General features: G+C 33.5%; 1 protein-coding gene across 2 annotated transcripts in view; it reads left to right on the plus strand.

Annotated features, from left to right (window-relative positions):
- Nucleotides 1-16201, plus strand: part of Hsd17b4 (hydroxysteroid 17-beta dehydrogenase 4) — an 87427-nt gene that overhangs the window by 45453 nt on the left and 25773 nt on the right. For both annotated transcript variants that reach the window (XM_010633889.3, XM_010633888.3), the window contains exons 14-17: nucleotides 1362-1413; nucleotides 4943-5014; nucleotides 7366-7469; nucleotides 15601-15666. In XM_010633889.3, the coding sequence (XP_010632191.1) occupies nucleotides 1362-1413; nucleotides 4943-5014; nucleotides 7366-7469; nucleotides 15601-15666 (294 nt within the window). The remainder of the gene's footprint in view (nucleotides 1-1361; nucleotides 1414-4942; nucleotides 5015-7365; nucleotides 7470-15600; nucleotides 15667-16201) is intronic.

The following is a 16201-nucleotide window of genomic DNA, read 5'->3' on the forward strand; positions in this document are numbered from 1 at the left end:
ACATGTTACTATATATAATCATATACATGCAATCATATTTGAAGGAGTTGGTTTTGGGTAAGTTTGAGGTATTTATTACATAGTTCATTGGAGATGTGGAAAGGGCAGTTGAATATTAGTGCAGAGTTTGGGGGAAAGGTCTGTCAGAGATACCTGCGGTCAGGTTCCAGTACCCACCTGCCAAGTATGCAACACAGGCCTGAGAAAAAGAATACACTATGAGACAGAACTAAGAGAGAAAGTGGGGTGCCAGGGCAACCAGTGCTGGTGTAACTGACAAAGGCGCTGGACAGTCCCAGGCACTGATGTTTATCGGCAGTCAATGGGGGTAAAGGTGATGTGGGTTCTGTGGAAATTAATGTAAACAAGGCTCATAAAGGACAAGACAAAACATTGTCAAATTAGGAACAGAAGAGGCAAAATATATGATTGTGATTAGAACATTGTTCTTCTAGCCTGAAGGTCTTAGTTGTGGGAATGGAATTTGAGTGTGATTACTTTGACCTCAGCACATAGGCTTCAGCCAGACTCACTTCTATAAACAAGCAGACTGTGGGGTCAACTCTTCACAGCCTGCTTTGGGCATAATCAATATTGTGGTCCTCTGCATCAGGTCTAAACAGGATCCTTAGCATCATCAATGCTATTCTCATCAGTTTCATTTTTGTTCTTCCCCCTGCTTTTTTTCTGAATTCTGAGGAAGACAGGGAGGTTATCTCATTGAAGTGGAGTACAATCATGTGGTTGTAAGGGTCCCTTTTTATGTTCTTGACCTATTGTTTTTCCACGTATGTTGGTATATTCTTGCTTTAATACATTGAAGACCCTATTAAATCACAAATTACACTGTATCCTCAATATTTACTCTTTGTAAATAATTATCTACAATGTTGACATTGATAGTGCTTTCACTTTGGACATGGTTGTAAGGTTTACCCTTGTGCTTTTGTTGAGTCATTTATGTTTGGTATGTGTGACCTGAACTTACACCTTACTGGCTTGGTTCATTTGTTCATTTTTATTCTGCAGATAAGTGTGTTTCAGGCACTGTCATAAGCACTGGGAGTACAGCCTACATTAGGGTCTTTTATTGGTAAATAGTCTGTAATTATCAGCCAACAAGGATTCATGAATGCCAAGAAAGAGTACAAGTATATATCTTTTCCAGAAGTACTGGCTACCTTTAGACAAGGGAGCTGATTATTTCTGGATGACAGGATTGAGAAGTAGAAGAGATAATATGGGAAGAGTAGTGTTGTGAGCATGTGAACAGTAAAATGTCACTTGTGATTACCACTATCTGTAGGCAGAACCTGGGGAAAAGAAAGGTTATTAATAAAATGTTGCTTATCCTAACATAGGTTCTTCATGGAGAACAATACTTGCAGATATATAAACCATTTCCTAGAGCAGGTGAGTACCTGATACAGTAATTCCTTAATATCACAATTTTATTTTCTGATTAATCCTCCATACTCTGCCATGGTATTAAACTGGTATAGCGTAGTCTAGTGAAGCATAGCAGAAGTAATTATGTGCCCATAAACCGTTTGATTTTTAGCTAGTACCTATTTTGGTCACCTTAGACTAATACTACTCTTACGATAAATTATTTCACTATACCATCAGTGTAATTGTATTAATGTACGTGTCATTAGCAGCTGAAAGGGACACTGTGTGTGTGTGTTAAACAAAGTGATTGTGCTAATAGTTGTGATTCCTGTGATTATAGTTTTTTTATTGTTTTTCAAAGGTATTTATCTTGATAATTATTTTCATAAATTGAACAATATTAAAAGATACCAAATTTCTTGTAATCTGCCTTCCCCTATTTTTTAGAAGGTAAAAACAAGCCCACATTGGTTCTCATCGTTTCTCAGTCTTGCTTGTTGACCAGAACTTAATTTGATATATAGTACTTGTTTGTTTTGTTTTGTTTTTTTTTTTTTGGTCTGACGGCAGAATGCTATCTGATATATTGGCCATATATGGTGGTTTAAAAAAAGGTATTTATCATTGCACATTGTATAATTTACAAGTCAACATGTAGCTAGAATTGTATTTTTTCTTAAGCCTTTATATTTAACTAAATTTTGTGAGTGCTTTATTGCTTTATTTCAGTATAAGTATTACAGTATAAACTGCAGACATCTTGTTTTATCTGAGACAGGGCTCAGTCTGTATTGACTGTATACTCATCATGCATCTTCTGAATATTTGCCATTTGTAAGGCATAGTATTAGGTATTAGCTATTTCTCTAACCTGGCTGCATATTAAAATTACCTGAATTATTACATTATCTGTTATTTTTAGTAAAATATGGCATTAGTCACTTTACCGCCCTAGGACAAAATATCTGATGTGCACAATTTAAAGGATGAGAAGTTTATTTTAGGTTGCAGTTTCCAGTGAGTTCAGTCCAAAGCTGGTTGATGCCAAGGCAGGAAACAGTATGGTAGAAGAAATGGTAGAGGACAGCTGCTCACCCTGAGGCAGCCAGGAAGCAGAGAGGGAGGAGGAGCTGGAGACCAAAATAAGCCCCCAGTGATCAGCCCCTTCCAGCCAGGCCCCATCTCTGAACGTGAGACTTCTGGGGGATATTTTAGATCTAAACCATGATAAATGGATTCTGGACCCAACCTAGGAGGGGTGTTTGTGTTTGTGTTTGTGCTTATGGGTGGTAGTGATGTCAGTGACAGGCAAGGTCCTTTCCTGTTTCATATGCAACCAGCCTGACTGGTTTATTTGGCATCCATTTTTGTAAGTGAAACAGAAACATATTAGATTCTGCTTTAGGGATTTAAAAACATGGAGAGATTAGACATACACTCAAATGATTAAAATGGCCAGTTATTTTTCTTAATGTCTTTTATTGCCTTAGCCTCAAGTTATGCTTCTCATGAATTATTTTTAGATAGCACCTGTGCATTTTCATTATATAGTTGTAAAGTTTACTCTCTCATAAATGTGACTATTCATATTTCGAGATAACATGTTTTTTTTAAATGCAGAAAACCAAAGAGTATAGCTACTTATAATTATCTGTAAATTATACCAATTGATGAGTTAAGGCCTTGAGCACCAGCAGACTGATGTTTCATATTTCGAGATAACATGTTTTTTTTAAATGCAGAAAACCAAAGAGTATAGCTACTTATAATCTATCTGTAAATTATACCAATTGATGAGTTAAGGCCTTGAGCACCAGCAGACTGATGCCACCATCTTCTAATGGCTCTCCTGTGAGCTACAGTGGTACTACTGTAAGCTGACTTTCCCTCATCAGTAAAAAATAACCACTAGATGGAGTAAAAGAAACCTACTAACTGCACCATTTTTCTTTATGAACCAGAACATGTTCTATTCAGGATGTTCTATTTTCTAAATTTTCTGAGTTTGAGTTTGATTTATGTTGCTATATGATCTTTATTAGACTTATTTCTTTCTCAAGATAACTTAGTGCAAAATAATACATTATTTTGTAGTCTGGGAAGTGAGATTGGTAATGTTGCCAACTTTGATTTGCTTTGGGTATATGTGACCATTAAAGACTAGTACATATATATAAATGCTTTTGAACAGTTAAACATTATGCAAACAGGATTATTGTGCTAGGTTTCAAAGTAAACTCTCACAGAGCTGTGGCTTTGTTAGTGTAGGATCTAACCTTTTTCTCCTAAGTGCTCATTTAGCTAGATTTTTACAAAATTACAGAATTATATATACTTATAGAGAAACTAGAAACTACAGAAAAACAGATTATGAAAACAATTTGTCTAGAATTATTTATTAGATACATGTTATGTGCCAGGCATTCTGCTAAGTATTGGCAGTATATCTGGGAAAGATAATATCCTTGCTTATGTAGTGCTTAGAGTCTGTCTAAGAGACAATGGGCAATGAACACTGGGTGATACTTTATAGTGGAAGAAATGTAAGTGCACATAGGTACAAACCAAAGGTCTCTAACCTGGAATTGGATTTAGGGTTGGGGAAAATGTCTTAGTGGAAATAAACTCTAAGGTGAGATCTGAGGGTTGAATTAGGATTTAACCATAAAGTGAAGAGACTGAAAAATGTGTTGAGCAAAGGAAACACTGTGTACAAAGGTTTGGAAGTGAGAACAAAACACTGACTGTGTTAGGGGAACTGAAAAATAGGTCAAGTGTCCTAAAGGCTGTTCATACTTCTTTGTTTCTTACTGTGTTTTTCTCTCACCTTCTAAGTATTCTGTCTCCATTCTTATTCCCCTCAAGTCTTTTCTTCTCATCAACAGCCAGAATATTATTTCTAAAATGCAAATATGTTTGATGCTTCCCTACTGAAAACACCAAATGTCTATCCATAGGCTTTAGCATGAAGTTAAAACATTTTAATATGCCCTAGCTTGTACCAATTTTGCATACTCCAGCCAGCCATGTGCTTGGTCTCTAAGAGGGATGATGCTTAAGTTTGTTGCTTGGCAGCTTGATGGTTAGTGTCCTTCAGTCATATAGAGAACAAAAGAGAAAAGCAAAGATGATGAGTTTACCCCTTAATAATGAAAATCTATCAGGATATTACTAGTTAAATGTGGTGATAGTCTGTAAAAGAGTAGAGTAAATAGAAACAATTTCCCTTTGAAACCAGCACAGATTTAAGAAAGTATGGGGTAGATGATACTAGTACTCAACAGATGTTTATTGGATGAGGAGATAAAAGAGATCAAGAAGGATCATTGACATTGAAAATTATTTTTTTAAAAAATCGTATTTTTCAGAAATATTAATGTTTCAAATTAGAAATAATTCTGAATTATTAATATTGAATGTTTTCTAGTGAATTCAGGAAAATTATTTCAAACTTAAATTTTTTTATAGTGGAAATTATAGTGGAAACTTACATTCTTTCATGTCTTAATTTATTGTCTTTAAACAATATTTATTTTACTTTTTATTTCAGGAGAATTAAAATCTGAAGCAGTTATTGCTGATATCCTAGATAAAGGATCTGGCTTAGTAATTATTTTGGATGGTAACTTGTTTACATTTCCTATAATGATATTGTTAGATTGATAGGTTTTGTATGTAACAATTTTTTTAAAATTTATTTTTATTAGTATATGTTTACAGTACATAATTATGCAATGTGTGTATGACCAGTTTCCCAAGATGAATGTAGTTATTTTGTAACATAATATTTCACTACAGAAGTTGACTGATATTTTTGCATTTATTTTTCATTATGTAAGAAAGCAAACAAGATAAACATTTCAAAATTTTATCAGCTCTTAAAGAAAAACAAGGAAGGGAGGGGGAACAAAGTATAGATTGGATCTAGGGCCTGGGCAGGTGGGGCATTTCAGTGAATTTAAAACAACATTACCAAAGCACGGGTTGGGAAATGTGGCTTGTGTACAGATTATAGATGAGAATTATGCTGAAGTATATTTTGGCAGTAGAAAAATTAGCCTTCAGTTGATAGTTAAGCTTTGTTGTGATATTCTTTTCTATTTTAGCTATTTGGAACTTGAAACATATTTAACCACAAGATCATTCTTCTAAATGGTAGTTAGGTTTCTAGATTTATACATTTAAACCTGTTGAATTGATAATGTGGTTTAAAATCCCATAAACACATTTTACCTGCAGTTGGGAAAAAAAAAATTACAGTAATTTAATAAATATTCAAATACTAGTAACTAAGCATAAGTTAAAGACACATTGCTTACATTTTAAAGTTTAAGAAAAAAATTTATTGTGAAAAATTTTCAAGTAAAGAATGGTGGAAAATGTAATATTGCTTGATGTTTGGAATGTACACCTTTTAATTTTTATATAGTAAATACAAAGGATGCTTTTTGACTTACAACGGGGATTATGTCCTGATAAAACTATTATACATTGAATCCCAGCTACTCCAGAGGCTGAAGCAGAAGGATCACAAGTTTAAGGAAAGGGATGAGGGTGTAGCCAATGCTCCCTGGGCTTAATTACCAGTACTATTAAATAAAACCAAAAGCATTTAATGCACCTAATATCAAACATCATGGTTTAGCGACACAAAACAATGTACAGTATTGGTTGTTTACCTTCACGATTGCATGACTGTCTAGAAGCTTCAGCTTCTTACCAATGCCCAGCATTTCAAGAAATTGCCATACTGAGTATTACTAGCCTGGGGGAGAGGGTACCAAAATTCAAAATTTAAAGTATAATTTCCACTGAATATTCAAGTACAGCATTCACATCATTAATATAAAGTTGAAAAATTGTAAGTTGAACCATTGAAAATCAGGAACTATATATACTGAATGTACTGTTTTGGAACTTGGCTTTATGTTTACTTAGTAAACATATTGGAAAATGTGCTTTGATGTTTAAATATTATGTATGTTTGCTCTCTTTCTGTCTTTTTCCTCTTTTTATTTTATTTTGATGCTTTTATAGTTCTCATTCCAGAAGTTGGCCAGCATTTGGCTAAAATTTTTGCAATTATCTGTTAGTCTTCTTGTAAGTGTAGTGTACCACAAAACAAGAGTACCCTTGTTTGATCTTTACTATTGACATTTAATCTAACCCATTTAACTAACTACATATTGATAATGAGTCACAGAGTATTAGAAATTATAAATATAGCTTAGATGAAATAAGTTGTCCCAATTTCATGTGTAATAAAGGTAAAAATTAATGCAGATTGCTATAACTTATTTTTGTTGTAATTAGTTTTTGTCTTTGGTATGTAATTCAGAGTCAGTTCTAGGTTTTTAAGAACTAGGTTGACATTAAATTAGTAAATAGAGAATCACCTGTCTTAGTTACTATTTTTGTTTTAGTCATTTTTTATTTGATAATTTGCTTACTCATGTAATTTATTTACTGCTTTATTAGTTAGTTTAATTATTATGCTTCAGTTTTGTACCCAGACACTATTCTAATTTCTGGTAATAAAATGGTGCAAGGCACAGCCAAGACCCTGCCTCCATTTGGCTTATACCTTTATTTTTACTTTACTGTTTACATTCCATGTTCTGAATTCTTTGACAGAATGTTTGAAAGTTTGTGTGTTTATTTGCATTTTCTGTTAGAATTGTTTGAAATGTTTGTGATAGAAAAAATTGAATTATGATTGGCAGTTTGGGGTGATTTAAAAGAAGTGCAAAAAACTGCTGTTTCCTAGTGAAGAAAAGATTTGTGAAGTGTTTCTTCTCTCTGCCTTTCAGAGTCTGATGGTGAATGTATTCAAGTGAATGCTTTGTAATCCAAACATGGTCATTGGTGTAGAGCCCTTTCAGGAACTGAATTTTGTTTTTGAAACTTTTAAAGAAATTGTTGAACGTATCTTAACTAGTTATATGTTTTATTCATAACTCTTTTTATTTATAGTCTATTCTTATTCCGGGAAGGAACTTATATGCTATAGTCAGTATTCTCTGTTTGTTGTTGGCTCTGGAGGCTTTGGTGGAAAACGGACATCTGAAAAAATCAAGGTAAGGCATGGCTTTTTTTTTTTTTTTTAATTGAGACGTAATATTTGTACAACTCTAAAGGGTAAGTCACGGTAAGTCACAGTAATTCAGTACATATAATAATTGAATCAGAGTAGGAAGTATTTCCTTTTCTTCAAACAGTAATTTTTATGGGAATTTCATATTCTTCATTTTTAATTATTTTGAAACACAGCTTGCTTTAACCTGTACTATGCTTAAGAAGAACCAGGAATAATTCTTCCACTTTATGTCTTGGCGTCTATTAATGAAATTTCTATCCTTTCCCTCTCCCTTTCCAGTCTTTAGTAACTATTTTTTTACTTCATTCTTCTACAGGTTTAAATTATCAGTCTCCACAAATGAGTTTTTAAAATGTGATATTTGTCTTTGTGTGTCTGGCTTATTTTACTTAACATAATGATCTCCAGATGGCAGGATTTAATCTCCCCCACCCCCACACACATCAGGTATCGAATCAGGCAGGCGTGGTGCCACTGAGCTAAATCCCTAGTGCCTAGGATTTAATTATTTGTATGGTGGAATAAGCAATCTTCCATCCATTTGTCTGTCTCTGCCTGCCTACCTGTCAGTCTTTCTCTCTCCCTCCCTCTCTCCCTCTCTTTCCTTCCATCCATCCATCCATCCATCCATTACATTTTCTTTAGCCATTCATATATTGAAAGGCACCTGGATTGATTTCATATTTTAGCTGTTGTGAATTGTACTGCAATAAACAGAAGAGTGCATAATCTTCTTGGCATGGTGTTTTCATTTCTTACTGCTATATACAAGTAGTGGAAATGCGGGATCACATGGTAGTACCATTTATAGTTCTTGGGGAATCTTCATATTATTTTCCATAATTTCTGTACAATATAAATTCCTATTAACAGGATGTGAGTTTTCCCTTTTTCCTTGTCCTTGCCAGTATTTATTATTGTCTTTTTGATGATGACTATTTTAATGGGTGACATAATATCTTACGGTTTTGATTTTCATTTCTCTGATGATTAGTGATATTGAGCATTTTTTCAGGTACTTGTTGGCCATTTGTTTGTCTTTCTTTCAGAGATGTCTGTTTAGTTTCTTAGCTCATTTTATTTTGTTTTTGGTATTGGGGATTGAACTTGGGTCCTTGTGCTTGCCAGGCAGGTTGCAGAACCACTGAACTAAATCCTCGGCCCTAGCTCATTTTAAAATTGGATTATGTGTAGTTTTTTGTTTTTTGTTTTTTTTTTTTTGGTGGCTGTTCAGCCTTTGAGTTCTTTTTGTATTCTGGATAATCAATCTTTTATCAAATGACTACTCTGCAAATATTTTCTCCCAATCCATAATTTCTTTTAATTATGTTGATTTTCTTTGCTCTGAATAAGCTTCTTATTTGATATAACCCCATTTGTTTATTTTTACTTTTAATGCCTGTACCTTGGGGAGCGTATCTAAAAAAACCATTGTCTACACCAGTGTATGGAAGTTTTCTCCCTGTGTTTACTTGTAGTAATTTCATAGTTTCAGGTTTAATTTTTAGGTCCTGTTTTGTTTTTGTTTTTTTTTTTTTTGGTACTGGGGATAGAACTGGGGTCCTTGTGCTTGCGAGGCAGGTGGAGGAATCACTGAGCTAAATCCCTGGCCCTAACTTTTAGATCCTTTTTCCATTTTGAATTGATTTTTGTGTATGCTGAGATGAAGAGATCTAGTGTCACTCTTCTACATATATTTGTCCAATTTGTTGTAGCAGCACCATTTATTGAAGAGAGTATCCTTTCTTCACTGTTTGTGCCTTTGTCAAAAATGGATAGTATGAGTATGGATTAATTTTTGGATTCTCTGTGCCATTGGTCTAAGTCTCTATTTTTATATCAATAACATTCTGTTTTTGTTACTGTAGCTTTTTAGAATGTTTTGAACTCAGGTATTTTATTTTGTGCCTGCAGCGTTATATTTTTTATTCAGGATCACTTTGGCTGTTACGTGTCTTTTTTGGTTCTGTGTGACTTTAGAATTGTTTTTCTATTTTTCTGAAGAAAGTCAGTATTTTCGTGGTACCAGAGATCGAACTCAGGACCTTTTTACTTGCAAGGCAGGCAGCAGAACCAGTGAGCCAAATCCCCGGCCCCTAAAGTCAGTATTTTGATGGAAATTGAATTGAATCTATAGATTCCTCTGGGTGTAGTAATTTTAACAATATTCTCTTGATTCACAAACATGGAATATCATTCTATTTAATGTACTCTATATTTCTTTCATTAAAGTTTTATAATTTTCATTGTGAAATCCTATGCCTTTTTTTCTTATGTAAATGCAATTTCTTATTTTTCAGAAAGTTCATTATTCATGTACTTATTTTTTCTGTATGTTAATTTTATATTTTGTAACTTTACTGAATTAGTTTGTATGTTCCAACAGCTTTTTGTTGGACTATTTAGGTTTTTCTGTATATAAAATCATATCATCTGCAAATATGGATAATTAATTTGGTCTTTTACTATTTGGATGCCCTTTATTTCTTTCTCTTGCCTATTGTTCTGAGGGTTTGAGTACTATATTAAATAGGAATTGTGAAAGTGAACATCTTTGTCTTATTCTTGAACTTAGAGGAAATGAATTCAACTTTGCCCCATTCTGTATTGAGTGTGGGGTTTTTATATTTAGCCTTTAGTATTTTGAGATAATGTTTCTTCTAAACCTAATTTTAAGACTTCTTTATTATGAAGGGATATTGAATCTTATCAAATGCTTTTTCTACAGCTTTAGATGTGATCGTGCAGTTTTTGTGTGCCCTTCATTCTGTTGATGTGTCATATCATGGTTTTGATTTTTTTTTTTTATGTAGAACTATCCTGTCCTTAGGATGAATCTTACTGATCATGATGTGTAGAGTCTTTTTGTTGTTCTGTTGAATTTAGTTTGCTAGTATTTTACTGAGAAATTTTACATTTATTTTTATCAGGATTCTGTTTCTGTACTTTATGGGTTTTTTGTTGTATTTTTATCTGGTTTGGGTGTCAAGATAATGGTAACCTTGAAAGAACACTTGGCAAAGTTTCTTTTGGCTTTTTTTGCAGTAGTAAAGGATTGAATTAATTATTTAAACGTTTTGTAGGCTTCTTTAGTAGAGCCATCAGAACTTTTCTCAATGGGAGATTTTATTTATTATTATTATTTTTTTTTTTTTTTTTTTTTTTTTTTTTTTTTTTGGTACTGGGGATCAAACTGGGGTCCTTGCTCTTGCTAGGCCCAATGGGAGATTTTAAATTACTGCTCCAATCTTATTATTGGTCTGTTTAGATTTTCCATTTCTTCTTGATTCAATTTTGGTAGGTTGTATGTGTTCGGGAATTTATCCGTGTTTTATAGGTTTTCCAATATTTTTTAGCATATAATGGTATATAGTTTCTTATGATCCTTTTCCTTTCTGAGGTATTAGTTATAAGGTATTGTTTTCATCTCAGGATTTATTTTGTTTAGGTATTCCTTTTTTTGTGGGTTAGCTTAGCTAGAAAATGTATTAATTTATCTTTAAAAACCTCAGTTCTTGATCTTTTTTGAATTTTGCTTTATTTCTGCTGTAATCTTTATTGTTTCTTTTACTGATTTTAGGTTTACTTTGTTACTGCTGTTTAAGTCAGCTGCCTTTCACTACTACTGTTCTCATTCACACAGATTTTGATATGTTTTGTTGCTTTTTCTTTCATTTCTAGAAATTTTTTTTACTTCCCTCTTAAATTCTTCACACATTGGTCATTCAGAAGCATGTTACTCCTCTTAAATTTGTTTGTATACTTTCTACTCTTTTTGTTGGTTTGTAGTTTTAGCATTCCATTGTTGATGGAGAAGATATGTGGTATGGTATCAACTTCTAAAGATTTTATTTGTGGTCTATCTTGAAAAATGTTCCGTGTGCTGATAAGAATATTCAGTCTGATGCTGTTAGATAACGTGTTCTGTAAATATCTATTAGATTCACATGCTCTATATTTTGGTTTAACTTAGATATTTTTTCCTGATTTTTTTCTCTGAATAATATGTCCACTGAGTTGTGTTGAAGCCCCCAGCTAACAGTTTATTAGAGTCTTCCTTTCCTTTAAGCCGTAGTAATATTTCCTTTGCTTTTATATTTGGGTGGTTCCCTATGCGTGTATATTCATAATTGTTGCATTTTGCTGAATGATCCTTTTATCAATATATAATAATCTTTGTTTTCACTATTTTTGATTTAAAGTTTGCTTTATCTGATATGAATATACTTATTCTTGCTCATTTTTGGTTTCTGTGATACATCTTTTTTCACTTTTATTCTTTCAGTCTGTGTATATCTTTACTAGTGAAGTGAATTTCTTATAAGCAGCATATAATTTGATTCTATTTTCTAAGCCATTCGGGCAATCTGTCTTTCAATTAATAAATTTAATCCACTTACATTCAGGGTTAGTTACTGATAATACACTTGTTGTTTTGTTAATTACACTCTATTTGTTTGTTTTTGTTGTTTGTTCCTACTTTTCTTGTTATGTATTTTTTTGTGATTTGGTTGTTTTCTGTCATGCCAAGGTTTGACTCTTTCTTTCTTGTGTACTTGAGAGTTTTGTACATTCATGTGTTTTGTGATAGTAGTTATCATCCTTTGGTTTCTAGTGTAGGGCTGCCTTAAGTATTTCTTACAGGCCTGGCTGGTGGTGATGAATTCTTTCACTTTCTGCTTACCTGAGAATAACTTTTTCTCTCCTTTGGTTTTGAAAGATAATTATGCTGAATATAGTATGTTTGTTTGGCTGTTTTGTCTTTAGATAGTTTGAATATATCATCCCATTCTCTAACAGGCCTTCCCTTGTGACCTGATACTTTTCTCTTACTATTTTTATAATTCTGACTTATTACTTTCTGACATTTATGCCATGGTGAAGATCTGTTTTAATTGAATCTAGTTGGGGGCCTTTGAGCTTATTGTATCTGGATACCCCTGTCTCTTTAAAAGATGACATTTAGCAGTGACTGTTTCAGTGACTTGGATTCTGGGGTCAGGAGAGGCCAAAAGTGGCTCATTCTGTGGAGCAGAGCAGTTGGCTTTTAGACCAGTTGGCTCCTGAAACTGGATTTAAAGCTTGTGAGGCTTGTGGCATCGGCTTGCATCAAAGACTGCCATGCTGCTGCTATGAATGGGATTTCTGACCCCTTTCCACTTAACTTCTCCTGGCGCTGTCAGGTTCCAAGCCTCCAGCTGGAGACTGGGGCTGAAGTTTCAGATTGCTTTGTTCTTTTCTCTTTGTTGCCTTTCTCGGTGCTGTGTAGGTTTTCATCACCTTGTACTAATTTCCACATTTCTCCCAGACTCTTCTAGAAGTACAGTTGTCCTGTGTTGCCCTGCTTCTTTTCTGTGGTCAGTGTATGTGCATGTGGGACTCTCTTCAGCCATCTTGACTCTACTTTGTATCTGGCTTCATAAGTGAAACATATGTGTGGTTAAGGTTTTTTATCTGTTTTGATGTTTATTACTGTATATGTAATTAAAAGGAGTAGAGACTAAGTAATCCATACTTCTTTCAATTAGAATGTTTCTTGGATTCAAAATGCTGTTTTTATATATCACATATTATATATATGATATTTGGCAAAATCTTGAAGTAAAATGTAATGTACCTGAGATAATTATGGAAATATTTATTACTTTCTTGTATAATCTTTGTAGTACCAAAAATTTTTAAATTAAACTTAGAAAAAGTGATCCTTTTATAGATTAACATATTCATTTATTGGCTGGGGGTTTAGCTCAGTGTTTATACTGCCTGCCTCGCAAACGCAAGGTCCCAAATTTGACCCCCAGCATCCCCCCAAGAAATAAATAAGTTCATTTGTTAAATGACCCACGTTTCTCTTATGTAAGAAGTTCTAGTTTGTTTGTTTTTCGCAACGAGGTCTTACTCCGTTGCTCAGGGTAGATTCAAACTCATAATCCTCCTGCTTCAGCTTCCTAGAGTGCTGGGATTTCAGGTGTGAGCCACTAGCTCCATAATTTGGATTTTTATATTATTTTTACTTGGTCTTTATCTCAGTCATTTGAGGAATAAGATTATACCATAGTAGTCTTCTGTACTAAATAAAGTATTATTTAAAACAGTATTGAGGGGTGACTTCTAGAAGGGTGACAAGAGGAGCTTCTTTCCAGTGAAACAAACATTACTTACAAAAATGTTATGAAAAAGCACCTTTTTGTTTCTGGAAGTTGTTTAGCAAATGAGTATAGGCAGATCGGATTTCTGTTTGGGGAGATGAAAGTGTGGTGAAGTTGTCTGGTGATGATTGCACAACTCTATGAAACACTGAAAACCATAGAATTGTACAGTTTAAATGAATTGTGTGTAAATTATATGTGAGTACAGCTATTCAAAAAGTAATATTGATCAATTCTTTATAAAAACCGTGTGTTAGACCTGCATTTAAAAAATGTTTGGTTTCTTGCTTTTGTGTGAGCAAATTACTTTGACAATCTTAGGTTATTACATATGTGGAGCTGTGTCTTTCTAGTTAGTGGCTTACAGAGTCATGGAAAACCCTAATGCAAGTTGTATACTGCATCAGCATATGCAGTGTGGATTATTTAGATGAAAAGTTTGGAAAATATTCATTGATATTTTTCAAGCTTTTAATGAGGATGCTAAAAAGGGAAAGATATAAATCTGGTCTTATATTAGGTAAAATAAAAACAATGTACTGTGTTTTCCCTTTCTTTTCCTTTTTAATGTGGTGCTATGTTTTAAATCCAGGGCCTTGTATATACTAAGCCACAAATCCCCCAATTACATAATGTTCATTTTTAATGTTGGGTAGCAAGTATTGTGGACCAGCCAAGAATCGAAACCAATATCCCCCTTCTCTAGATATATTTGCAGTAGTTGAACAGAAGTTCCTCACTAGTATCTTTGTTGCTTGGGAAACAATACAAGCTAATGGTATATTATGGTGAAACTCTGTGCTGTCAACAGCTTGCTGTCATATTAGCAGTAAAATTGTTATGGCAACCTGCCCATCTTATATCCCCTGGCACATATCTTTCTGACTCTAGCTAACAGTTGGTTTTGTGAAATAAGAGCTACTGAAGAAACTTAGAAGACAATCCAGCAGTATTTACCAGGACTTAAGAGTCACATCTGCTCCCCAAATGTCATTGCTCCAAAACTTAGTACAATGACTTGAAAATAAATACATAAACGAAACCTGCAAAGTACACTGCATGTACCTGCAATAAAGAAGGGGGGTTTAGTTCATAGAGTAATCTTTCTTTCTTTCTTTCTCAGGGGTCGAACTCAGGACCTTGTTCTTTTGAGGCAGGCATAGGTGCCACTGAGCTAAATCCCCAGCCCCCATAGAGTAATTTTTGATCAGTGATGTTTTTGTGTATGTCTGTAAGGATGGATTTGGGAATATATCTGAGCTTAGCATTTTAAAAGTGAAAAATTGTCATTTTCTTAACATTCTAGAAGAATAAAAACTAACTTTGTTGTAAAAATTTACCTAATGGAGCGAAAATGAATAATTTATTTCTCTTATAAATTATTGAAAAGTAGGTAATAGCTGCTTTAATACAGTTCAACTGCTGAGGATGTTTTTACTTTGGTTTTCAACCTAACTTTGTGCTCACATCTATACTTGGTACATGCTGCTAAGTTTTCATCAGTAGTTTTAAATGTTAGTATTGAGACATCATCATAACTGAGTTATTTGTAACTGTGTTTAAAATGTATAATTTAAATGGCAAATTAAAATATGTAAGGATTTTTAAAAATCAAATTTAAAACCTGAGTCACTTTAGATTGATTGTATGTCTAAATATTGTTGTCATCATCTTCTACACAGGAAAAATATAACTTTTTCTCCTTTGTGACCAGGAGAATAGATCTGATTACATGGTTCTTTACCTTAAAAAGGGTCACTTCAGGGAAATTATAATGTATATGAAGCTAAGAGTTAAGAAATTTTAAATGACCATTATTTCCTAAAATATTAAAATTAATCAAAATATTAAAAACTCTTTTATCCAAATCATGGAATTATTCTATTGACGCATGGTAGCTTTTTTTTATGTAAAGAAAATCACAATATTTAAGATTTAACATACAATATCTTTTGATTGTAGGTGGCTATAGCCACACCTAGTAGACCTCCTGATGCTGTGATTACAGATTACACCTCACTCAATCAGGTAAGATTGTATTTTTCAAAAGTGATAAATCCACCTGCCTGATGATACTTTTTTTTATTTATAACTCTGGTTCTCTATACTTAAAAATTTATTAATGTATTTTTTATTAGTGCATGTTTATAGTACATAATGATTATTTATTTAAAACCCATTTTCAAGGAATGGGAAGGACAGTTGGGTACTTAAGCTGTAGATGTCTGAAGTAACCAAGATATAAAGGATTAAGCACAGGATTTGATGTGTAGCATAAGTGTTGTGACACCCAAGAAGGGATGCACACTTGGAGAGAGATGCAGAAGGATGTGGTATTAAAGATGGGCCTTGCTGAGTGGACTAAGGCAGAACAGTGTGTAGCTGTTCCGTTCCCAGAGATATTGGGCTCATGGTTTGTTAGGGAAAGGGTTGAGATATGATAGAAGGTAAGAGAGAAGAATAGCAAAATGCTAAAAGTTAGTAAAGCTTAATAGTATTAATAATAAAAATGAAGGAAGGGGAAAATGAACAAAGTAAAATTTGAAAAAGAGAAGGAAGACTA

Source organism: Fukomys damarensis, unplaced genomic scaffold (genome assembly GCF_012274545.1).
Source record: "Fukomys damarensis isolate Sample0158 unplaced genomic scaffold, DMR_v1.0_HiC HiC_scaffold_9, whole genome shotgun sequence".
NCBI lineage: Eukaryota > Metazoa > Chordata > Mammalia > Rodentia > Bathyergidae > Fukomys > Fukomys damarensis.